The sequence below is a fragment of the Heterocephalus glaber genome, unplaced genomic scaffold, assembly GCF_053883595.1.
Source record: "Heterocephalus glaber isolate CG9 unplaced genomic scaffold, H.glaber_assembly_v1.0 deba00001472, whole genome shotgun sequence".
Classification (NCBI taxonomy): Eukaryota; Metazoa; Chordata; class Mammalia; order Rodentia; family Bathyergidae; genus Heterocephalus; species Heterocephalus glaber.
Window position 1 is genome coordinate 16,243,234 of NW_028258315.1, and position 26,459 is coordinate 16,269,692.

General features: G+C 42.0%; 1 protein-coding gene and 1 long non-coding RNA gene across 3 annotated transcripts in view; one reads left to right on the forward strand and one right to left on the reverse strand.

Moving 5' to 3' along the window:
- The first annotated feature begins 13,712 nt into the window (after window positions 1-13,712).
- Rbm24 (RNA binding motif protein 24) lies at window positions 13,713-24,880 on the forward strand. Of its 2 annotated transcripts, none has more exons than XM_004847638.4 (4): window positions 13,713-13,975; window positions 15,000-15,123; window positions 16,357-16,411; window positions 22,724-24,880. In XM_004847638.4, the coding sequence occupies exons 1-4, from the start codon at window positions 13,808-13,810 to the stop codon at window positions 23,085-23,087; spliced, it is 711 nt and encodes a 236-aa protein (XP_004847695.1). In that variant the 5' UTR covers window positions 13,713-13,807; the 3' UTR covers window positions 23,088-24,880. The 2 variants fall into 2 exon arrangements, with proteins under 2 accessions (XP_004847695.1, XP_004847697.1); XM_004847640.4 differs by lacking the exon at window positions 13,713-13,975 and adding an exon at window positions 14,182-14,455.
- LOC106009642 (uncharacterized) overlaps window positions 19,351-26,459 on the reverse strand; it is an 85,334-nt gene continuing 78,225 nt past the window's right edge. Inside the window, exons 3-4 of the long non-coding RNA XR_002395987.2 lie at window positions 25,332-25,383; window positions 19,351-20,045 (exon numbers count right to left, since the gene is read on the reverse strand). This is a non-coding gene — a long non-coding RNA (uncharacterized LOC106009642). The remainder of the gene's footprint in view (window positions 20,046-25,331; window positions 25,384-26,459) is intronic.

Here is a 26,459-nt window from a genome sequence, read left to right on the forward strand (position 1 = left end):
GACAACTAGAAAAACTCTGTTTGAAAATTAACTAACATACTACTGAATGAACCACTAGTTTAAAAAAAAAACACAATGAAAATTAGAAAATATTTTAAGACAAATGATGATGAAAATAAATACAACTTATCAAAACTTCAAGATGCATAAATTCAACAAGGGTTTAAAAAGTTAACTGCACACCTCCTCAGATAGTCATTCTTCCTGATTCTTACCCAATAGTAATGAAAGCATATTTCCACACTGACTCTTGTACATGTTAATTAATGGCAAGTTTGTTTTTTGTTTGTTTGCTAGCAGTAATAGAGATTGAACCCAGGGTCTCATGCATGCTAGGCAAATGCTCTGAGCTACACCCTCAGCCCTCAGAATAAACTAGAAACAACTTAAAGGTTCATCAACAAGTGAGTGTGGATAACTATTAAACTGTGCCACCACCATTCAAAGGAATACTATTGAGAAATGAAAAATTACAAACTCCTAACTTGTATAACATGGGTGAATCTCAAAACCATTGCACTGAAAAGAATAAAAAAGTACATACCCTGTTATTCCTTCTATATAAAATACTAGAAATCAAACTAATTTATAATGACAGCCAAGCATATTTGCAGTTGCCTTGGGACAAGGAGGGACAGAAATTAGGGACTGCAAAGAAACATAAGGTAACTTTTGAGGTGTCGGAAATATTCATCATTGTCTGTGGTGATAGCTGTGTGTGTGTGTGTGTGTGTGTGCAAATTGTGTGCACACATATTAAAGACCCATAAAATTGTACACTTTAAGTGTGTCCAGTTATGACTGGTTATAAATTAGTTACATCATAATATAGCTTCAAGTTTCTTTAGAATGTAGCCTTTTGCTCCTTCAATGGAAGATTAGAGTAACTGTACAAAATTGGCCCTTTCTCTCTAAACCACTAAGGGCAGGCAAACTGTATGAGGGTGTTGTGTTCAGCCATTTAACAATAAAACAGTGCAAGGCTAAAATCCCTGGTATTTTAGCAACCCTGAGCTGAACATTATGCTCACCCTGGTTCTCTAGGGACAAATTCTTGACCACGGCACAGGGAACAGCAGTCCCAGTAGACCTCGGCAGGCTTCTGAAGCTAGGGGGCAAGGGTTAGAGACTGGGGAAGATGAATTGTCTAAATCTATGAGGCAGGGTATCAGGAATAGGGAAACTCTGAAAGGAAGGAAGAGGGTGGTGAGGATGTAGGGATCCCCTTATAAGTCTTTGTTTATGGGGGAGGCTGTGTCTACATACTATAAGACTGTATGAGGCTTTCTAGAAACTCTTTTGAAGGAAATGCAGGAGGACAAGCAAGTGCTGAAGGGTACTGAAATTTCAGTCTAATAAAAAAGAATTAAGATGTGCTATGTACATGTACAAACTTACCATGATGAATGTTATCATCATATACTACAAACCTGTATGAATAAAAACTAAAAATTAAAAAAGGAAATTTAAATCTAGCCAACAACTCATTAATGCCTCATTGATATCCCAAGATCCAATGGAGACACCCAAAACGTTGCCCTTTAGAATCAAGAGCTACACTCTAGATTAAATTCTACTCTAGACCTATTTCAGAAGAAGACTAAAATCATGTCCAGACAATAGCTCAGCCTTAACAAAATACAAAACAAAATCGGCACTTTGTAACTCACACGTTGCACAAAAGTTGACAGTCTTTAAAGAAGCACAATAGTGTCAAAAATCTCTCTAATGTATGATTGCCAAAGGCCCTTTTTAATTAAAAAACACTGGATATGTTAAGAAATAGATAATTGTGATCTATTGTCAGAAAAAAAACAGCCAATGAAAACCAACTCTGAAATGGTCCAGATACTGACTTAGCAATGACATTAAGCAGTCTTATGTTTAAAAGAAATAATATAGTCTTAACGAAAGAACAAAAAAGAGAACCTATGCAAAGAAATGGAAACTTAAAACACGAAGAATCTATTGTAGAAAGTATAATAATTGAAATGGTAAAAATCACTCATTTGGTTTAAAAGCACATTAAAGGTAATAGAGAAAAGAGTCAGTAAATGTTAAGGTAGATCAGTAAAAATTCTTAGCTTGAAACACTGAAAGAAAAAAATTTAATGATGAAAATGAACACAGCTTCAGGGACCTTGGGAAAATATTAAAATACTGTAACGCAGATATAATTGAACTCCCAGAAAGGAAATAAATTGGAATAGGGCCCAAAACTATGTGAAAAAAAATAATGACCAAAGACATATGAATGGCCAGACATTCAACAGGACAGCATGTGATCCACTATGATATCATCATGCTGACTCAACCAGTTAAGAAAGAAGCAGAACCCTTGGGAAAGACAAGGTGCTTCAGAGGGAGCAATATCCATGTGAATATCCAGGACCCAGCCATACCAGTAAAATGTGAGAAATCCCCTCCAAAGTAGAGGACTAAGTATCACATCTGCTACCTCCTAGCACTAAGAAGAACACAATGCCTGGTAGGCCTCTGCGTCAGAGAAGCATATATTCTACACCTGGGAATATTTTTCCTAGCCATATAACAGCCATATAAAGGCTACAAGCATTCAGAGGAGTCAGATCAGGAAAGAACACCACATCAAGTCCAGGCTGGGATGCAAATGATTGTGTGACTTGGACCAGACACCCTGAGATACCAGGTTATTTGAGACATTGGTGATGGATTAAAATGCAATGTAAGTTTATGTAAAGTCCTCCTAAGAGAATTACAACATAGATCCTAGAGTTCCAGAGTAAAATAATGCCGGTTACAGCAGATAATAATGCATCCTCCAAAAATACCTGTCAGTATGTTATTGGGCCTTGGTAGGGACAAAGTTCCCGACCATAGGGCATAAAATGACCATGCAGCCATAACTCCCCATCATGAGCCAGATTCGGTCAGAACCACCATGTTCTTAGACTGAACAAGCCCAAAGACAATGTGTGATAAGACAGAAGTGTTACATCCAGAGTGGTAGGAGCAAGACAAGAGGGATGGTGCTACACAAGCAGGTGGCACAGATTCCACCTCTTCACCACTGTGGAGCCAGCAGGTCTCCTTCAGCACACACCTATGGCTCAGTCCTCAGAACCATCTGACAGGAAAGGAAATCACCCAGCCTGGTTCATAGATGGGCCTGCCTATTATGTGGGGAAGCCAAAATCCAAGCGGCAGCTTTCTGAGAGCTCCACTCAGAGGCGGCCTGGAGAAGGGCAGTGTGGGCAGGCCAGGCAGTTCTCCAGGTCAACCATCTTTGTGTGCAGGGGCGCTTCAGGTTAGAGTATGAACAGATAATGATGGCAACTGTTTGGCCGTCTGGTCAGAGATCTGGAGGAGAAGGATTAGAAGATCAGAGACCAGGGCGTCTTGAGAGGAAGAGACACATGGGTATGGTAACTGTGGCAGTAGGCACAAAAACGTGAAGGCATCACAAAAATGCCACTATGCCATCTATGCCACTTTCTGTCACTAGTGCCCCAGGGCTGGCACAATGGGTTCATGAATAGAGCCACTATGGCGGCAGAGATAAAGCCCCATTCAGGGTCATTCTGGATCATTCAGGATGATCAGATGACTAACCAGGCGGCAGCAAAGACAAATGCTGGTTCTGCAATACACCCCGCCTCTCCTTGAGGCCAGCCAGTCCCTTGGTATAATGGGGTAACTACCTTAGACTCCTCCCACTCAGGAAGGACAGTAGGACAGGTATAAATATCTACTTTTGAGAGTTTGCCTTTTCTGCCCACAAGGAGCAATATTTAGCCCATGAGCACAAGACCCCATATAACCTTGCAATAGATCAAAAGACCCACTTTACAATGAAGGAGATATGAGACCACCCACGGGACCTTGGAATCCACTGCTCATGCTACACACCTTACTGTGAAGAAGGAGTCAGCCCAACAAAGAACAGAGACACCTGCTGAAAAACACAGCTAAAGTGCTCTCTCAGAAGTGGTTTAAGATTGAGGGTACATAATTTAAATCAACAGGCTTTATATGGTGACTTGTCCCCGCACGGTTTCTTCTAACACCAAATGGGTGTTTTCCAACACCAACAAGCAATTCTCCAACTCTCTGACACCAACTGAGTGCCCAATAGTTCAACTCAACTCTGACACTGAGCACTCAGAGCTAGTGCAGACCTCACATATCATGGATTTAGTCCAACAAGACTTCCCCAACTTCAGACACCAGCCCAAGTGGGGGCCTTAGGTGACCCACACACTGCCCAGCTGACTAAAAATTCACAGGTTCCTAAAAATCCTTTCTCAGGTTCAGTAACCTGATGGAACTCATAGAACCCAGCAACGTGTTTTAGTCATGATTTCTAGTTTATTACAAAAGGTGCAACTCAGAAAAAGCCAAATGGAATATATGCACAGAGTATATGTGCAGCCTCCCAGCATACTTGTGCTCAACCTTTGCAGCTCCTTGAACCTTGGTGCTTAAGGTTTTGTGGGGATTTCATTACATAGACATGATAGATTAAATTTTTGGCCACTGGTTGGGGGCTGGGACTGAAATTCTAAACTCTCTTATCCTGTGGTAGGTTTTTCTGGTAACTAGCTCCCATCCTCAAGCCCCACTTCCTGTGAGTCATCTCATTAGCATACAAGGACAGTCAACTCCAAGTGTTTTAGGGGCTCTGTTCCAGGAACTGGAAACAAAGTCTGAGAACCAATGAATGCGTGGCCCTGCTTACCAACACCCCCTAGGACCCTCTGTTAAGCTTGGGTGTCCTGTCTCTGAAACTCAGGGCTCTTTGGGCTTAGAGAAAACTCATATCAGAAGCCACAGCAAGAGTCACACTCAATTATAACCAACACTTGCCACTTCATCTCTTAGGTGCAAGGACCAGTAGACAAGGAGCCACCATCCTCACAAGGCATGGACCCATCAGGAGGAAATGGGCTGCTTCATACTACAAGGCCAGGATATGTTTTTGTGAGCCACTCCCTTGCTCTGTTTTGACAGAAAATGGATGAGTACAGCAGCCACATCATGAGGGGGGCATGGTAGTAGGGGGCTCACACCCCTCAGGGATGAGGTCTGGGTCTCACTCCATGATGGTTGTCTCTATATGTCCATTTGGGCTAGGCTTTGAAAGCAAATTGTTTGGTCAAACACTAGATGTTGCTGTAAAGGTATTTTGTACATGTCATTAAATTTAAATCAGTTGACTTTGACGTAAAGATTATTCTCAATAATATGAGTGAATCTCACCCAATCAGTTAAAGGCCTGGAAGACAAATCTGAGATTTCCTGGAAAAGAAAGAATTCTGCCTCAAGTCTCTAACACAAGTCTGTAACACAACTCTCTAAGTAACCCTCCCTGAGTTTCCCACCTGCTCGCCTCCCCTGCAGAACTGACTTGCCAACCCACAAAATCTATGAGTTCCTCAAAATAGATTAGTCTCAGGTAGACAGAAAGACAGAGAGACAGAGACCTTTTTGGTTTTATTTCTCTGGATAACCCTGACTGATACCTATTAGCAGGCAAGCCACCAAATCCAAGAGGAATGCTAGCTGAGGATGACAGGAAGCCAGAATGGACAGCGAGGAAGGTGAAAATGAGCGTCAGTTGCAGCCCCACGACCACCTGGCAGCTGTAGTTCACCCCATTAACCTTCCACTTCTAAGCTCTCTCAGGAAAAGGAGCATGAGACCCCTGGAAGAGCCATCCTTCAGTATATTAAGATGTTAATTCAAGAATCAGAAGAGATAGGCTGTGATGGACACTATGGTCTATTTCCCAGGTCCCTTTCAACAATGAAGCCTTCTTCTCCCAGATGCTGGGAATGCCACCAGTGGAGAATCTTCTGCAGTCACACATGGGAATACAATAATCCCCCCTTATCTGCAAGGGGTACATTCCAACACCCCTGCTGGGTGCCTGAATCTAAGCATACTCAGTATGAAATTTTACATACACTAAGCTTTTTCCTATAAATACATACTTAGGAGACAATTCAATTCATAAATTGCACACAGTAAGATATTAACAACAATATCTAATAATAGAACAAATATAACACTATATTGTAGTAAAATTGCTCTCATCCCTATTCTTACACCTTGGGGCTATTATTAAACAAAATATGGGATACTTAACACAAGCATTGTGATATTGTGACAGTTGATTTGATAACCAAGACGGCTTTTTATGTACAGAGCACCGATCCACTGGACAAAGAAAGGGTTGATTCATGTCCTACAAAGAACAGAAAAAGACAGCATGAGATTTCATCATGCTACTCCAAATGAGATGCAATTTAAAACTTATGAATTGCATATTTCTGGAATTCCTCATTTAATATTTTGGGCTAGAGTTGATCACAAGAAGCGAAGCCATGTGTAAGGGGATACTTCCGTACACTAGAGGAAGAAAACTGCAGCCCCCAAGGCTGTGCCTCCTTCCTGGTGTGGCCACATGAATGACTGCTGGAGGAGAGGCTAAGAAGGCACAGTGCCCACAGCACTGAAGGTCATCCCAGCTTCAGAACTCTCCAGGGGTGGGCTGAAGACATTGGAGAGTATGCTGCAGCTCCTTTTTTCCTGTGCTTATTCTTGTTGCCTCCAGTGACTGAGAAAGAGGTGTTAACATCTTCAAATGTGATTGTGAATTGACTAAAGACACCAAACAGGAAAGAGTAAGTGTTCTATGGTTTGGTTTATATGGAAGTCAAGAACAGGCAAAAATAAACTATGATGATAGAACAGTGGTTGTGTGCGTGTGTGTGTGCACACACACAAGGGGGTTGTTAGTGACCAAGAAGGGATACAGAGGAGTTGTGGAAAGAGTTGATGGAAGTATTCTACATCTTGATCTCGGTAGTAGTCACTTGGGTGTATACATATGTGACAATACCTGTTAGACACTTGGATTTATGTAATTGAGAGTACCCAAATTATATCTGATTTAACAAATGGCTTTTTAAGAATTGAGTAGAGCTCATTTAAATCCCAGTTCTCTCTAAGCCTCGGTTTTTTAATTGCAAAACAAGGGATTGGATTGGACGATGTGAGTTGCACAGCCTGGCTCTCTCAAAACAGTCCTTTTAAGTCTTCTTACAAATTGAAGGGGGGAAAACCCCAAAACCTCATTTTAAATGAGAGGCAGTTCTCAAAAGAAAAACAACTGGGCCAAAGATATATAGGGGGGGATGGGGCACATAAATGAAAAGTGAGCACTTTTTTTACCCTAGAAAATACACACAGATATTCAAAGTAGTTTTTTGATGTTCCTAAAGCATTCACTCTACCAATTTTTCTTTCCAAAGAACCCAGAATATCACAGCCACAGGGTGTGGTGTTCATCCTACTGCCAGTTCCAGGGATGGGGCAGTCAGTGTCATCTCAGGTCCCAGGCCTCGAGAATTGGTCTTGTGATGGGAATACAAAGTGGAGTACAATCCAAAGCCCATCAGCAATCACATTCCCATGCAAAGAGGGATTTCACAGCATAAGGTGATACGGTGCAAAGGAAGATGAGACTTTTGTTTGATAACTGAGCCAAAACATCTGATCGATCCACTTCTACTTCTTTTCATCCCCACCCTCACATCTGAGCAGGGAAGCTCATGAGCCTGGCAGCTGCCAGAAGCCTCTTATTATCTAGAAGGAGTCAACCTAGGAACAAGCCAACCATCAGAGGCGGACAAAGGTAAGAGGATCCCAACAAATGGAGCCACAGTCTTGGTGACAATATGGCCCTAATGCTCAAGTCTCACCTGTAGACTGACCTGCCTCGTGCTTTTCAATTATAGGAATAGGAGACAATAAATTCCTTTTTATTATTCAAGTCAGTGTAGGTTGGGATTTTTCTCACTTGCAACTAAAATCATTTTATCTTATACAGCAGTGTTAAGGGACACTGGAAAACCAGATGCTACTGTTTGCAGAACATTTTGGCAATACTTATCCAAAAATCTAAATATGGGCATAACCTTCGACCTAACATATAAACTTATAAGAATGTACTCATTCATCCCACAAATATTTAAGCACTGACTATGGGCCAAACACCATTCTAGGAGTCAGAGAGACTTACTCATGGACAAAACAAATTCCCTTATGGAACCAGCCTTAAGTAGAAACCAGCCATGTGCAAAAATATTTATTTATAAGAGTGTTAATTTCATTGCCTTTTATAGTTGGGAACAATAGGAAATAATATAAATAACCCCCCAACAAAGAAAGTTGCTTAAATAAATGTTAGGGGATCAACATGATAAAATGCTATTTAGGCATTGACAGTGAATTGCAGAAACTATTGAATGATAAGGAAAAATATTTCGCTATTTAGGTCAAAAATGGAAAAACAAGATGGAAAAAATGGAAATAAAGTCTTTGTAAATAGGGAAGGGTGGAGGGTGTGAAGGGAGGATTAGGAATGGGGAAAAAATAAGAACCAAGATGCATTATATAAAGGTACAATTCCCAATGAGAAATGTAATTGTGCTGTATACCTACAATGTACCAATAAAAGAATTTAATACAAAAAAAAAATGGAAAAACAATGTAGAGTGCAACTCATTTTTGTATACTCACATGGGTATATTTATATACAGGAAAGGCCAGAATCAGTTACTCTGAATGTCAATGGTTGTTTTAAGGAGTAAAATTGTGAGTGATTTTTATGCTCTTCTTTGTGTATCTTAATGTTTTTTCATAATTTTCTATCACGAGTATACTTTTCCACTGTTATTACAGAAAACATTAATTTACAAAATAATCCCAAGAAGTTTAAATTTAAAAGTTTAAAAAAATAGCACTTGTTTATTAACCCAAGGCTATTTTCTAAATCTATGATGGCCCTCAGTATATGACTTTGTATAAAGAGTACAAGTAGCATCCTCCATTCTTTGATGTGTCTACTCAGGGAAAACTATCAAAACATTTTCTAACACATGTGTGGTTTTGTTTTTGTTGTTGTTTATCTTTGCAGTGCAAGAGATCAAATCCAGGTCCTTGGGCATTCTAGACAAGTGCTGTACTATGGAGGCCTGCTCGCTCGCTACATTGGTGCTTTGTATTGGAGCAAACCAAACAAGATCTTGAAGCTAATTACTGATATCTAGACAAGGCCCTAAGTCTCCTGTCTCCAGGATCCAAGGCTGTTTCCACAGTTCAGTGCCCTTTGCCCAGCAGACAAGCAACATCATTAGAATGAATCTGTCATCAAGAGAGAGGTCATTCAATACATTTGGAAAGTATCATCAGTTCCCTAAAAATAACTTGGCATCTCAGAGATTCAGTGCCTAAAGACTTAAAACCAAAGTACACCCTGAATTTAAAATGCAAAGAAGCACACTGTAGGTTTAAAATGTTTTCATTCTCTTCCTTGCCTTCCAGATTTATATAACAGAATCTAAAAGGTGCTTACACCTAAAGGTACTTCTACCTAGGCTGGGGGAAAGTGTTTGCAACATGACTTGGGTAGTGAACTTTATTGTCTCATCGCATTCCTTTTTGCCCTTGCCTTGACTTCCTAAACAACCTTACTGTCCTCTTGGGTTTGGGAATGTTTTATATAAAAGAAGCACTATGACTTTAATGACTGAATAACAATTTCAAATTTCCATTTCACTCTACTTACCAGCTGAGATGTGATTTAATGCAGAATGAGTACATTTCCCTCAGAGGTAGATCTGATTGCACTGACTAGTTTTTCAACTACCTCTTCTTCTGCACACTAAAATACCAGCAGCAGACAAGGCTAGGGGTGTGGCTTGGGTAGAGCACTTGCCAAGACCCTGGGTTCAATCCTCAGCATGGAAAAAAAAAAAACTAAAATACATGCAGAACATATGACACACATTTGTGACCTGTTACTGCTGTAAGAGAAGCACCAACCTACCCAGAAAACAGAGCTACAGCTGACACAGGACTTCTCCAAAGACATGAAAGGCTGTGGGCTTTCATATTAGAATATCCATAAAGACTCTCAAAGGAAGCAAAAACATTTCCATATATTTGGTTTTCTTTTTTTAAAAAATTAAGTACCTGGCCTAAATATTTTTCCAGTAGTTCCATCAAGAATGTATTTCTTCCCATCAAGCTTGAGATTATCTTTAAGACATTAATTCTTTTCAGTAAATATTTCTTCAGTGCTAATTATGTATAGAACTCTGAAGGGCTTCAGTGATCTGCACTAGATCTAGTGACACTATCTCCACCCAGAGGTGGTTTTTCATCCAAAGCACTACTATCTTTAAGTAGCACCCTGGAGGAGCCAGAATACTGCTTCTCAACCTAATACTCTTTTTTAAACAAAATTCTTCTACAAGCTTGTAAATCTTTAGTTGCACTCCATAATTAATTTAAGAGGGAGGGGGGATAAAGAGAAAGTAGATAAACGAATCTCAAACTTCTAAGTTTGGTTCTGGCCTTTAATAGTCAGATACAATTTTTGAACAAAAGGGACCATAATTTACTGTAAGTAATAAAATAGGATCAATCTTGCCAAGGAGAAGGAACCAAGGATTCAGGGCCATCCATGTGTACTAATTTGGAAATGACAAGCTTATAACTTTTACAGTATTTTATGGCTCTTTCTTTCCAAAGAAGCACACATCATATTGCACAAGGCCTGTGAACACACAAGTATCCTCTGCCAAAAGCAGCTGTAAAAGCAAAAAGATATACTTAAGTATTGTTTTTCAAACCTGAATTTGTAATGGGTAATTGTTTAGAAATATTTGGTACTTAATAACTTTGCCACTTTGAATTCAGAAAGATTTTACAGCCTCAGGGCTACATGGCTTGATGGCTCAGGTTCATAAATCCACCAAGAGTGGATCTGGCCATTGTAACTGTGCATTGTGTAGTTGTAAAACAAAACCCAGAGGGTATCGGTTATGCCTAGCACAGTGCCTGCCTAAGGGTGGACACTTGGTGAAGGTTGCAGAGACAAACTGGATATGAATTTGGGTTTCTATTTAAGTAGGTTTGGAAAATATAAACAAAGTTGGCAAATAAGGAATCACTGTTCCTCTTAAACTTTGTTCTCAGAGACTCACATAACACCAGAAGATTAATTAGTAATGCTTTAGGTATCTCTGGAATTCAAAAATTAGGGAATATCAGGGAATCATCTTGTACAAAATGAAACAAAGTTTCTAACAAAATGATGAAATATTTGCTGTTCCCTTGAAAGGATAAAGGCACAGCAGTCAGGGGTTGCAAAGAATTGCAGGAAGAGCGAGGCTGCATTATTTTCTCAGGGTCATGGCAGAGAAGCATCTTATTTCCAGAAGCCCAGTCCAAGGACACAGCTACCCCAATCTGGGATCAGAATTTCTTTGTGGATCTCACCACTTACCTAGTGAGTACCCACGCTGCTGGCTGCACACCCAGACACCCTCCTTCCCTGATATTATCACAGTCCCCTCCAGGGTGGGCTCCCTGTCCAGGTAGGAGACACAAGAAAGCCAAAGTCACCCTCTAAGGCTTCCTGGTAAGTAGCTTCCACTCACCAAAGGGTTTTTCCTGAGTCTCAGCTGAGTACTGTAGTTCTGAAGTGACACTGCAAGATAGATGTTAAATATCAAAAAAAAAAAAAAAATGCCTCCTCTCTTTCAGAGCCTCCTTTGTTTTTCCTAATTTTTAACAATTATCTTTCATCGTAGCAGCGCACAAAGTCCCTTGCGGACCTATACATGAGTTTAGCAATGAGGAGAGGGTGCGATTTACATTTCCACTTTCTGGCTGTCGTCAGTCTATAAATTTTTTTCAATTACATTGGAAATTGTTTTGAACTTGAGCTAGATTTCTTATTTCTCCATATTTCCCGCTGGAGGTTCAAACTTAAAAAAAAAAAACAACCAATAACCTCAAAAAGTCAACCTCATGTGGAAGTCAGCTGGATGAACTGAATATTTTTGCACAGGAATATTTGCATTCTCATTAGCTTTTACAAATGCAACATTTCTCATTCTCTTGGGTTAATGCCAAAGGTGCCCTGGGAAAAGAAATAGTTTGTGCCTCTCTTACAGGTTAACATACTGACCTGCTTTAAAGAGAATGAACGGTGTGGCTTAGGGGCAATTAATGTAGGGACCGCAGAGGAAATTGTACACCGACTGCAGTGGGTGAAATGTTTTGCTGCCCTTAAATATTTTCATCCAAACCTCAAATGTGACTGATTTTAAAGCCTAATTAAACATACTTTTGATTAAAAGAAGTTGCAAAAACTAAAGCTGTGTTAAATTAAGAAATATAAGTGAGGTGAATGAACTGTGCTCTACAAGTGCTTGCAGGTAGAAATCAGTGGTTATGTAACAAGATGGTTTTTAAAAAATTATATATTTCACAATTACATCCAGACAAAATAGATAAGTCACTAAATACTTTTGTAATTCAAACAAAAGAAAATAAATTCTTCACGTAGAAAAGGAGGAGGGGCTTATGATGAGACCTCTGTACCCATCTTCCTGAGTGACTGTTAGGGAGGAAACAAAATTCGGTGCCTGTGGGGGTTGAAGTACTAATAGTGCCTGGTGACGTGGTTACTAACCTTTGGCTGAGCTGTGAGCGATTAAAACTAATGGCTCTCCCTCCAGCCCTCCAGTACTAGACCTTTCCTCTTCCTGCTCCCTCCCTCTGGCTTTGTACCTCTCTGGTTTCTCCCCAGCTCCAGCTCTTTGGGGGCCAAGGAAAGTTGGGGGCCTCCTCACTCTCCAGTACCCCCCCCCCCGCCCCGCGTATCCGCCTCAGGTTCCGTGGGCCGAGTTCCCTGGCCCCAGGTGCCTGGGAGGGGCCAACCTCTGCTAACCACCCCAGGCCTCAGGACCCCCAGCTTGCCAGTCCAGGTCGCCGGCCCTGTCACCAAGGCCTAGCGCAAAGAGCTCGCGTCGTGGGCTCTGGAAAGCAAAGCAGCTCCCCTCTCAGGCGCAGGTTGCCTGGTCTGGGTCCTGGTTGGGGTCGCGCCGGGTCCCTAGGACTTTGAAGGGTGAGAGCAGGCGAAGCCAGAGCCAGGCCACCTCGAGCCACTGTCAGCCCTACCCAGCGCCGGCGACGGAGCCGGAGCCCAGCGACCCAGTGCCGCGCGGCGCCGCGCCGCGCCGGGAGAGAAGCAGCTGTTCCCAACAGCTGGGGGGCGGCGGCGCCTGGCGCCCCAGGTGCTGTCCCGGCCAATCGCAGGCGTCCGGCCCGCCCCCTCCCCAGCCAGGCTTCGACCCCCGGCCCGCGGGGGAAGGGAGCAGAGGGGCGGAGAGCCGCGCTCGGTACTGGTCTTCCAGCTTCGGCGGCGGGAGGGAGGACGCGAGCAGAAGCCGCGGCCACCCCGCTGCGCCCCCGCGGCCACCCCCGAGCTCGGACGCGCTCCCCGCCGACCCCACCCACGCCCTGCCTAAGGCAGTTTTCCAGAACGCAAATCTACCTCTGATCGCACCCTCCTCTTCGCCTGACGACCACCCTCTCTGCATTTTTTTTAAACCTCCCCGCGGGGTGAGTGGAAACGCGCGCACATTCTAGAGAGCCGGCTCCAGACCCAGGCCCGGACGATCCGGAGAATCTGTGCGGTGACCGGCAGGGGGGGCGGCAGGAGAGAGCCCGGGCGAGTCTCCCGGGCCGCCGGCGACTTCGCGAGCCGCGCGCCCCGCGCCCCCGGCCGCCTCCGGCCGCTCGCCCCCGCCGCGCCGCCGCCCTCGCCCCGCGCGCGCCCTCGGGCCCCGGCGGCCGCGGGAGGCTGCGGGACGCGCGCAGCCCGAGGAGGAGGCGCAGCCGCGGGCCGAGCCGCAGCCGGAGCCGGAGCCGGAGCCCGAGCCCGAGCCGCGGGGCGGGTGCGAAGATGCACACGACGCAGAAGGACACGACATACACCAAGATCTTCGTGGGGGGGCTGCCCTACCACACCACCGACGCCAGCCTGCGCAAGTACTTCGAGGTCTTCGGCGAGATCGAGGAGGCGGTGGTCATCACCGACCGGCAGACGGGCAAGTCCCGGGGCTACGGATTTGTAAGTTGCAGGGATGGGGCGGGGAAGGGGGGACGGGGACGCCGTGGCGACAAAGAACCCTGCGGGCAGGCACGGAGCGGCGCCCGGCCAGGGGCTCGGAGCTGCTCCCAGGGGCTCGGCGGGACCCGGAGCGGCGCTGCCCCTTCGCTCCGCGCTGAGCTGAAACTTTGCGCGCGGCGGCGCTCGGGGAGGGAGGGCCGGGTTCCGCGGGGACTCCGCGCGGGGTTGTGTCGGGGCCCGGGCGGAGCAAGGCTGGAAGGAGAGGACTGAGCATCGCCGGATGTGGGGTGCGGTGGGCCGCGAGGGAGGGACCGTCGCGCCCCACAGTTGCAATCCTGGGTTGAGGCCGGTTGTTAGCCGCGCTGTTGCTCTGTAAAAATGCGTGTGTCTTCTGGCGTTTGGCCTGGGGTAGGGAGGGGACACCCCTGAGGTCTGGGGCTCATCTCCTCAAGTCGCACACTCATCTTTTTAACTGCAAAGGTAGATTCTTTGAAAGAAAAATAATTCTTTGCTGAATCGAGACAGCACTGCAAGCTTCCTGGAGATTTAAAGGCGCAATTTCAGCTGCCGGAGAGCAAGGAGCCCCCAGAGTAGGACAATAACTATTGTCGTTGGGTGGTGTTTACCGGTGGTTGGGACCGTAGGGCAGATGTGAGGCTGAACTTTGTTTAAAACAAACGGTGCCTCTGCGACCGTAGGGACTTGGGGGGGGGGGGGCAGGTGGAGGGCCGGCCGAGCTACAGGAGTTTTGAAGAATCCAGGCTTCCAAAATCTCTGCTAGGCCCTACCCGCACACAGGATTTAGGGTTCCAGTGGAGGGTTTCTCCTTTCTTTTCCTTCTTTCTTTTCTTTTTTAACGGGGGATCGAGGAATAATGTCCAGAGAAAGAATGAAAGAAGCTAAAAAGGGGGAAAAAAGGAAAAGTTTGATCTCAGTTTCTCCAGCATGACTTTTCTAGGGCCATTTGGGTTTCTTTCAGGGGTTAATTTAGAGCTTTGTGTGTTTGTCTGTGTGTGTTGCTAAGGTCACCATGGCTGACCGGGCTTCTGCTGAAAGGGCCTGCAAGGATCCCAACCCCATCATCGATGGCCGAAAGGCCAATGTGAATCTGGCATACTTAGGAGCGAAACCAAGGATCATGCAACCAGGTGAGAAATGTCTGCCTCCCTCTCCCCCTCCCTGAGTCCCCCCACTTATGGGTAGAATGTTTCTGGGATCCAGAAGACACTGGCTCCCTGAGAATCTATAGATGTGTCTGACAAACTTGAACTGTGGCTGATTATTCTGCTCAGGCATTGAAGATAAAAGATAAATACTCCTTGCAGCATTTGAAATGTATCTGTGTTCCAAAAGAGATCTTGAGGTCTGGATAGTTTGGAAAGACACAAGAGTAGGGCTTGATTGGTCTGTTTCCTATATGGTATGCATTTGTAGTCTGTTCTCAATGTTCCAATTTTTAGCTAGCCACTTGTAGCTAAAAACGTGAATTGTGGGGATTGTGTGGGCCCAGTTTGTCGACTGCAGCTAGTGCACCTCCATGCTAAGTGTGGTCTCTGCTTTTCTCACCAGTTGAGCAGAGCTCAGAGAAGGTAGTCTGACTTGAACACTGACCCCAGGGAGCAAAGGGATGGGGGTGGTATTGTAAAGCTTTAACGTAAAATCACAGAATACTAGCCAAGAAAATAGAGTGGCATTAACTACTCGTGGTTCAGAGTTTTTAAAATGATGCTTACTCGGAGATGAGAAACAGTTTATTTGAAGTCATGAGCTGTTAGATGCCAAAGCAAGCAGCAGCAGCTTTTCCATGTGAGGACTTGACCTTTTGGATTATTTGCCACACTGCCCTTTGCATTAGCGCAAATAATCAAGGGTTGACTATTGTATTGAGCTAATTATTTCCTTGGGCAAGTAGGAGGAGCTTGCTTTTATTAATTTTAATACTGTAAACTGTAAAACCCATAATTTTTCAAAGCATTGTCCAAAGCTTTCCAGAATGTCCCAAGTTATAGAGTTTTTAATGGATCCTGGTTGAGAACTGTAGGAATATTTGTGACATGTAACTTCATTGCCAAGTCCTGTTGTTCTTGTTTCCATTTCATGAGCATTTTTCTCAGTCTCATTTTCCTATGGTCTTACTCTGTATCTGTCAACTAAACTTTGCAGTGTCTTTTAAGTTTCCATTTTTAGTCTATTAAAACCTTTAGTATCTATCAATGATAACATTTATAAAAATAAATTTTAAAATATGTACACATATATATTCTCTAAAGTATCGCAAAAAGATGCTTCTTTTTTTAATCAAAAGTTGGGACTACATTTTACATGTAGGAGCAGTGTTTGTCCATACCCAAACAGAGAATGTGTTATGTTTTTATTGTTAGGTTTTGCCTTTGGTGTTCAACAACTTCATCCAGCCCTCATACAAAGACCTTTCGGGTAAGTTGATGCCAAGGTGGCTGTCGTTCATTAATCTGCCTCTTTGTTGTATACAGCCAAGATCAACATGTCACAAAATGTTCCTGGTTGTGCATATTTATATATGTTTGTGCATTTTTAATTAGAATACTATAAATATTTTTAGATGAGTCAAGTTATCTGACCCAAGTATGCAGCCTGCAAACCAGACAAATGTTGAGCTTAGGGTTAACAAAACAAAACAAAACAAAACAAAAATACCAGGTATGACTTGTGTACCAGATGACTGTATCCCATCACCATTACTACTGTTCAACTTGACTCAATTGTATTTATCTCTTTCTAACCTGACAGGGCTCGTATACAGTTAAGCTAACTGATGAGAAGGATACCATGATAAGAGGTGGAATAGTTCTGTTTGGAATTAAACTCTGTAACCGGTAGACTCAGACACACAAGCTCAGATGGTGATTAACGATGCATGGATGTTGGTGGTGTTGTTTTATTTTTCACAATAGTCAATAGCCCTCCGTGTGCTTTATTTTATTTATTACAGTCATGAAGTGGTGTTGTTAGCTAAACTGTGTGCTTTTTACTTAATTGAAAAGAGCTGTAGTAAAAGTTTTCTTTTCCTCGGGGAAGGGGCTCTTTGCGTTTTGGTTTTGGTGGTGGTGTTGAGGAGTGTGGACTTTTCTCTTTGCCATGGGGAGCAAAGGGCCTTTTTTTCCCCCCCTGCTTTTTAAGCTATAGCCTGTGAATTCCACTTAACCATATTTTTGTAGTGAGTGCTAAATTGTGTGATTTCTCTCTGTAAGAATACAGATTCATTGCTTGCATGTCCTAAGTTTCTGTTTTATGGAAAGTTGTCTGGGAATGGGGTTCTTTCTTTTATAATGTGTATCCACTTTTAGGTCTTCTAATCTAAAGGTTCAACAGCTCTTATCATTAACACTAGCCAGTTGTGGTTTTTGTTTTTGTTTTGAATAGCACAGCGCTAACTTCCTCCTTTCAGACCTAACAGGTGCTCATATTTGTGTTACCACTGGGTCCTGTCATTACCAGCTTTCCTGTTCTGAGGTCTCCAGTTCCTTTCCATTTAGACATAATATGAGTGGGAGGTCACCACCTACAATTTTCCTGGATGCTAGAGTCTGTTTGGGCTGTATTTTACCTGCTCAATATTCCTGTAATCCTAATGCCAGAGATTTAAACTTCCTTTTCAAATGTTCTAGTTGTTGAAAGTATTTTACCCTCAGTACTCATTTCTACTCTAGCTTCAGACATAAACATTTGCATATGTAATCTGGAAGGCTGGAATCTGTCTACATAGATTCTAACATATGAGTCTTCAAGAATTGACCAAAAAAAAAAAAAAAAAAAAAAGGTAGCAATTTGACTTAAAATAGTCAAGTTATATTTTCCATGAACACTTTCTTATCACCACCTGCCCTTTGCCATAGCAGGACCTTACTCTTATGGCCTAATCTGACTTGTTTTAACTGAAGAGTCTTTTGTCCAATATGATTAAAAAGGGCCCATATGCATAGTTATATATCAAAGTCTCCATCTAAGCCAACCTAGATACTGCCAACGAATGATGGGTTGATGGATCTACTACTGCATTGGTCTAGACAGATATTAGTATATGTTCATTTTTTTCATTGTGCAAAATTAAGAAATTATGCATTCGTTTGGGAAGCAAAAAATACAAACCAATCAAGGATCACTAATTTCGGAATGACTTGGTATGGTTTCAACTACAAATGGATTTCAGAGTAGCAAGAAAACAGTTGATTTGGAAGGATTGGACAAGGCTGTAGTGGGGTGAGGTAGACTTGAACTTGATGTAGGCCAATGGGCAGGTTAAAGGAAGACTGAATGTGTCTGAAGGGTGCAAGGTAGAGAGTATGAACAAAGGCATGGAGGAGACAAGACTTGGTACATGGCGAAACCAGACTAAATGGAAGGTCTTGACAGCTAGACAGAAACACCTGGCCTAGTTGTGATTGTCCTTAAAGATCCTTGAGAAAGAAAGCACCATGAGGAGAGCGAGAGCCACCAGAGAAAAATGTGTCACATGGGACTTTTAAATCAAACATGTTTTGATAGTAATCTTATGTTTCTCACCTCTTCTAATATTAACTGGCTTTATAAAGGATGGTAATTATTACTGTGTGCATGAATTGTTTGCACTTATTAGGAACATATAGCATTCCAGGTGGACCAAGTCATCTTTCTCTTTCTTTTTTAAGGGATTCTCAACTCTGCTGTAGTTCTAAGTCTGTACCCAACAAATCACACTTGATCATCCTAAATTTTATTTGACTGCCACATATTCTTATTTTAGGCCTGGAAAGAAGCTTGAGAATTTTAAATTCTGACTTGTTTGAAATTCTAGCAGTGAAACGATTATTTCAATGTGGTCCTTAAATGGCCCCAGCTTACCCTGGGTCTTCGAAGACAAAATATTGACCTGAAATAATTTCTGATTTAGCATAGTGAGCAGACGTAGAGAACCTTGTAAATTTGCTCCATAATACCACATAAATAGCTTGTTGTTGAAGGCAGCATTTTCTTATTGCAGCCTTAAACAGGAGAGTACAGATCTGTGAAGACAAATTGCTGGACTAGCTTAGGTCAGGTTGAACATCGACATAAGCATTTACTCAGTACGTATTTCAGTGCCAGGTTTTATGCTAGGTGAGATACCCTTATGCTAGATGTTTATTATGTCCCCTATGGGCAGAGGGGCAGGAGGGATGGTTAACTAATGTTTACCCAACATTTGCTACGTGATACTGAAAAGGGATTTACATAAATAATATAATTTAATTCTCACAATGAGTATTTGAAAAAGGAACCATTCCGGTTCTTTCCATGGGCAAAACAAACAAATGAACAAACGAAAAACTAAGATGCAGGAAGCTTAATTAACTTTCTCCAACCACGGGGACTAGTAAGTGTTCGAGTCTGATTCTAGGTTCAGAATCACGTTCTGCCAGAACTCAAAAGCTGTGTGGAAGATGCGGGAGAGAGTTACAGATCAGTGGGTTCAGAACTCTTCATGAAGTAGGAATTGGCCTAGATGTTATAGGAAGGTGAGGATAAGGAACTCTTTCATAGAACACCCAATATGCTTATCGTTGTAGGTTCTCCCCACAGATCATTTTATTTAATGTGCAGCAGCTTGGGATTGATAATTTTAGTCCATTTCACATATGAAAAATGCAAGACTAAAAGATGAAACAAATTTCTGAAGCTGTACACATAGTGAATGCTAGAGCTAGGGTGAAGGGCTTGGATTTCAGCAGGCCGAGGTGGAGTGAGGAGTGGCACCCCAGGTGACAGACGGACCGGTTGACAGAACCAAGGCAAAGACCTGGGATTCTGTGGCATTCCAGGAAACTCTGAGGACCACAGGTGACTTGGATTCAGAGAAAGGTGGAAAGAAACACTAGCGGTAGTTTAGGCTCAGGTGCATAAAAGGCCTAACATGCCAAGATTCAAGAAATGTGCACATCGGTTGGTTCTGTGAGGTTAGGGGCCGAGGACTCCTTTGAACAAATGAATGAGATGATACTTTGTCAGCAGTTTTGTTCAGTAGATTGGAAGGGGAAGTCAGCATGTTGCTTCAAAGTCACAGAGATGTCAGGGCCTGAAGAGATGAGAAGAGAAAGAATGGGTGGTAACTTTTCTTTGAAAATGACCCAAAATAGTGTCTTTGCTCTTCTGCTTTTGTGCTGCTAGGCATATGTTAATTGCAGGAAATGATATTGTTAGGAATGTAAATTGGCTCAGTGGGTTCTGTCGACAAAAGAACTCCTAATGCAGGAATTGGTTTCCAGTGTGCCCTCACCTTTAGTCCATCCAGTTCGGCCTTCCTTCCTGACCCGAGATAAGTTAGGCTCTCCCTGGCCTCCTGCCTTCTCCCTTTCCCTAAGCCTCAAGAGCCCTAGCTTTTCATTTGCCTTCCAGACATCTTCCTTTCCCTTGCTAGAGTTCATGTAGGCGTCTGATCCACCCCCAAAATTATACTTTCATTGGTTGTCTTTATCAACTCTGAATTATTTCTTAATGGAAAGTAAATGCAGAAATAAGAGTCCTCTAAGCAACCCTTCCTATATGTTAATGCATTTTTTTCAAATGCATACCACAGAGAGAGAGAGAGAGATTGATTTATCCTGCCTTTTTGTAGAATAATTTCTTTTCCGTTGACTCCCTTATTCAAAGACAGGAACCTAACAACCACTGTGTTGTCCTTGAAACTTTAGGAGTCCAAGGGGTTAATGTTTCAGTATCAGTAAGGCTCATAGTGGCTGGCCTTTGCAGCTGATAGATGCTTTACTTTGGCCTTATAAAGACATTTTACTCACTGGAAACCCTGTCGCATGACAGGATCAAAAATAGCCCAGCTGCAGCCACTGCTGTCTATCACCACATGTAAACTGGCAGGGGAGAAGCCTCTCTTAGCCGTGTCTCCACGCTGTGGACATGGCAGCTCCCGGGACAGTGTTTCATAAAGCCACACCTGTCGCTGAGAATGAGCCCATCGCCTGATCTGCAGCAAAGTTCTGAGTGTGTGCATGACTGCGCATCTGGTTTCTGATAAGCAGCTAAGAACATCTCTAAGTGTCCTCAGAAACACTTGATGACGTCGTTTCTCCTGGCACCAGGAAAGATCTACAATTCTAGTAACATTGAATGTATTTTTATCACTGGGGTCAAAGTTCACTACCCTCTGATAAATTTATCTTTTCCATAGATGTTCGTTAATGAATGCTTTCAGTAGAATTCTGGAAAGGCAAAGCAAAATCTATGCCTCTGAAAAATCTAAATAATGAGATCTTGTTTTGAGTTCTTTAAAATTTGAAGATTGTTACTTGTGCTTCTACTTCTTATAAGTTGGATTGTTGATAGCCAGATAGCATTCTAGTGTCATATTTTTAGATCGATGGGGGTTTTTTGATGGAGACTATTTTAAAGAAAGATGAAAATAAATATTTGAGTTAGTGTTTATAAATGAACAGTTATGAATCGCAGGAGTGAAAATTAAGATGCATTTTTTTTACATCTCTCTTATGATTTATTTTTTAACCAAATTAACTTTTAAGTAAGGTCGTTGGAGTCTGTCTTGTATGTGATCTGTGAATGTATAATTTTAAAAGGTCCTTGGTTTTGTTTCACTCTCTTAAACTTTTGCAGGATAATGCATAATCATACAGTTGATTCTTACAAAGTATTAGCTGGTAGGGCAGATTGAAAACAGATATGCTAATAGATCTATTTCTGTTGATCTGGAGAATAAGAGTTAGTCAGTGTGCAGAATGTTTCCTTACAATGTATGCCTTTTACATTTCTGTCAACTTTAGCAGAATTTAGTTGTCTTCCCTGCCCTTGCCTTTTCCCTCACCCATACCATGTCCCCAATACCCCTTCTGTCTGTCTTGCATAGAGATAAACAAGATGGCTGACGCTCAGGTGCCTGGTGGTCAAACAGGTTTGGTTGACCATTGTGTTCTTATGGATTTTATGGAAAAATAAAAGAGAAAGAAAGAAAGTGTGCTGCACAACTCTTTGGGAATCACTGCCATGAATGTTAATAGCATTTTTGTAGCTTCCCACAACAGCCTCTTGTGACAGAGTGAGCTGCACTACAGTTCGTTTGAGAAGTGTGATTCTGCTGTGTTTACCACACTTGTGAACTTTTAAACTCCTTTTTTATTTTGTCGCCTGCTTCTTTTTTTTAATTATAATTTTTAATAAGGGTGACTGAGGTTGCAGAGAGATTAATGTGTGCTGAGTCTGCATAGCAATTTCCAGTAGGGTTGCCATGATAATAGCTATACGGACTTTGTGGAAATTTTAGTTTTGACAAACTGGCCATTGTCCCCACAGGACTGAATGATCACATACTGTATTGCTTTTGAGTCTTATATTCATAGCTATGAATTTTTCCTTTTGGTAACCATTTTTCTTACATGAACTCCATACAAATTTTCCTAAAGACTTACTTCATTAAAACTTTCTTATGTGTGCACAGCCCTCACCAACCTCGATTTATTTTCCAAACTTTGCACCAGTGATATTCAATAAGTCTAAATAATCCTAAGGGCAAATTTTAGCAGGGAGAGAGTCATCCTGTTTTCAGGGTTGAATTTGTTTTGGGGTGCTCCATGACTTTGGCCAGAGTGCTTTCAATGGACCACTAGAAAGATATTGTGGCAACCCTATGCTCATAATAACCACTAAATTTGAGTTTGTCTCATCTCTGAACAACAAATGCTGTAGATAGGAGGTGATGGCTGCCTGACTTTGTCTCCCGTTTCTCTACAGGATACCTGCCCACTACGTCTACCCGCAGGCTTTTGTGCAGCCTGGAGTGGTCATTCCTCATGTCCAGCCCACGGCAGCTGCGGCCTCCACCACGCCATACATAGATTACACTGGAGCTGCATATGCACAATACTCAGCAGCTGCTGCCGCCGCAGCCGCCGCCGCTGCCTATGACCAGTACCCCTATGCGGCCTCTCCAGCTGCTGCAGGATATGTCACCGCTGGAGGCTACGGCTATGCTGTTCAGCAGCCCATCACCGCTGCTGCACCTGGGTCTGCAGCTGCAGCCGCAGCAGCAGCTGCCGCCGCCGCAGCCTTTGGCCAGTATCAGCCCCAGCAGCTGCAGACAGACCGAATGCAATAGAGCAGCCATCTGATCAAAGTTGAATTGTTTTCTCATTCCCTCCCAAATTTCCAATTTTCAGTAGCTAATGAGAGAGTTAACATTGACTTAACAGCTTTAAAAAAAAAAAAAGAGTGATGCTATTGTGAAGCAGAATTCTTATTTTTTTTATACTCTAAGTAGTGTCCTAGATGAAAAAGAGATGAGAATGAGGGGCCTGGGCGCAGTTTTGGAAATCGATCCCAAAGAGCCTGAGTAAATGGAAAGGCTGCTCCGTAACGAGTGACAGCAGGAGTACCAATGGAACTTCACTTTTGTAATGGGATTTTTATTTTTGCTCTTTTCATAGTATCAGGGAAGCAAACTGCCTTTCACGAGTTAGAAAATGCTATTTGAATCTAGTTGAACCAGGGAATATAGAGAGAGCAATATGTAGCTTGAATTACGCTTAAAGCAGATTTTTTTTCTTACCAACAAAACGGCGAACGCACTGATTGTCATTTTTAAGCAGTCACTACAGCCTATAGAACTTTTTCAAGGAAGAAGGTAGTGTCCATACTATCTCAAAAATGGGCATCGAACAATCAATGTAGGAGCGTGGCGGTGGGTACAATGGTGGACAGGCACCAAAGCTATTTTCTCATCTGCTCTGTGGACAAGTGGGACCGTGGAGTAAGTGATGTGGAATTAATGGGTGCAACAGCTGTACAGACAATCAATAACACACGCAGCTCTGGAAAGAACACATCACTTGTGCTTGTTTGATGAGCTTGTCACATTCTAATCCCTCTCCCCATCCTGTTTCAATTTTGGGAAACTTGTATCTGCTGGTGTCAGCAATTCTGATCTCTAAACAGGATCAGGCATTTACTACAACAGCCTTCTCTTTCTATTTATTGTCGACTTGGGACTTGGGAATAAAGGCAGGTGAAGTTTGCAGATGCTGAACCCTTAAGAACTGTCTTAAGGACGTTTATTTTTCCCCCCTTTTTAAATAATTTTACACTTTTTAGTATCTATCTCAGAGTCCTATTTAAAACTATTTATTAGTGAATACAATACCTGAGACAACAAGGTTATTGAGATTACAATTCTTCAATGGTTAATGATAATGTGGTTTATACTGTGCCTTAATAGTAATGCTATTTAAGATATTTATTTTTAAGTTTTACTATGCTGCACTCTAAAGAAAGGAACTTTAGATGTGACACTGTAAAATTATGTATTCATCTCATGGCATAAATTATTTAGTAGGTCTAGATGTAGCATATTAAATATTAACCTATTCAACTAAAGATGTTGACTTGGATTTATTTAAATTCATATGTGCACTGTATAAGAGAATACTTTTACATTAACACATTTTAGTTTATTTTAGTCAAGTTTTTTTTTTAAACAAGCTACATTGCTAGTTTCTTGCTTCCTTCTCTGATTTTTGCTTGTGTAGATCTCATTGGTAATTCATCGCTGTAACACTATTCTTATGTAGTTTGTGTAGTTTTTAAATGCTGCTTTACATTTTTTCTTCTGAAACTGCAATACTTGCAATTTTTATTCTTAAACTAAATTGAATACTATTTTACACTGTATTGGATTTTTATACTTGAACAATTTCATACAAGGGAAGACAGGTTAGCATTTTTATGGACTTTCTCCATCGTCACTGGATTTACTTTAAGTATTCCCATACTAGACAGTGTTATGTAATGTAGACATGACTCTCCTGTGCAGATTATTTATTCATTGTGTATATTGCTTTATAACATTTCAGATCTTCTAATCTATTCACTTGTATTAAATATAATTTTTAAAAACTTCTGTTGCAGTGTTTCTAATTCTTTAGTAAAGGTGAATGAGTTCTCCTCTTAACTAGTAGCAATAGCCATGATTCTCGTGTAACTTTTTCTCAACAAGCATGAAACTCTGCTGTGTGATTTGGTTTTTATCTCTTTAAATTTTACTAAATATCCACTGCATATAGCAGATGAGAGAGGGCATCCCTCGAGGTAGACCTCAAAGGACTATTCAGATCACTGACCTTCAGTGAGCAGAAGATGGCTTGAAAGGAATGGGTTGTAGTGGGGACCAGTGAACCACAAGCTGGATCAGCACAGTGGTGCTGGGGTTGGGTAAACTGAGGTTCAGAGCTAGATTCTACCACTTTCAAGTGATGTGAATGGAGAAAGTTGCTTTTTGTAACCCACGTTTAGGTGACTTTTTAATATCTATCATACGAATATCATATTGGGATGATAATACTATTACCAGACTTCTGAGGTGCTGTCCTCTTTCTAGGCATCCCTTCCAGACTCTTGTCCTAAACAAAAAATTGGACAAAAAAATGAAGTGGTGATTTATACATTTGTTAAAGGTAGGAGAAGAAGTATGTTCTGCAGAGTGAGTGTGGGCCAATTAAGGGTAGGAAAAAAAAATATGCTCTGCAGAGCACAGAGCAGGCCACTGAGAAAGAAAGCAGTAGTCATGAGGCCAGTGACTACCACCTTTTTATGTACCTCATCTGAGGTCAGATCTAGATTTTCCCATCAAAAACATGCTTGATCTTGAGCCAGAAGAATCGAAGATAGCATTCTCTGGTTGGTACAGATGCAGCTGTTTTGTGCCTGTGTCCTGGGTCTCTGTGATTGATAGGTCATTCCCTCTTGCCCAGCCACTTTGCCACATCCTAATCACCTGCCTCAGTGCCAGTCTCATATGGTCATTTAAATATTGAAATATGCCAATTATTTGCCACAGAGCCAATACATAGTGGCAGTTGTTCTAACGCCCAATAGTGGTAACTAACTGAAAAGGAAATCATCTACTTGAATATTTTCATTTTTTGATTTCTCCCCACAATGATGGAGTATTACCTAATAAGGTGTGTGTTAGACCATCAACTGAGCTTCATATTGATTGTATTAAAACATATATGTTATGCTAATTATAGGATGGCTCTTTGTTGATCTCTTGATTCCAATATTTCCCAAGTTCATGATATATCTTTCCTTGAACTCCATTAGTTTTCGATAATTGCAAGCAAAAGAAAACTGATGGCAGATTCCATATCACACTTCGTATTTTATAATTGCCATTCCATTTAGAGCTGTCACAGACTCAGTTTTAATTGCCTTTAATTTTCTAAGGAAAAATAGACACCAGCTTATCCCCAAGGAGAGGTATTATTGCACCCCAAGGTATTACCTAGGGTAAGTAAAATAATTTCTAAGCTACTCAGTTCAGCCAGTGAACCAATGACTATTTTATTCCAAAAGACATATTATAATTTCCAGATTTATGAAGGTCACTTTTTGTCCTCAATAAGCTATCTATTGCTGAACCTGAAGCAGTATTTATCAATCAGAAATGTCGGTCATACAGTTCTGGGAAAAGCTT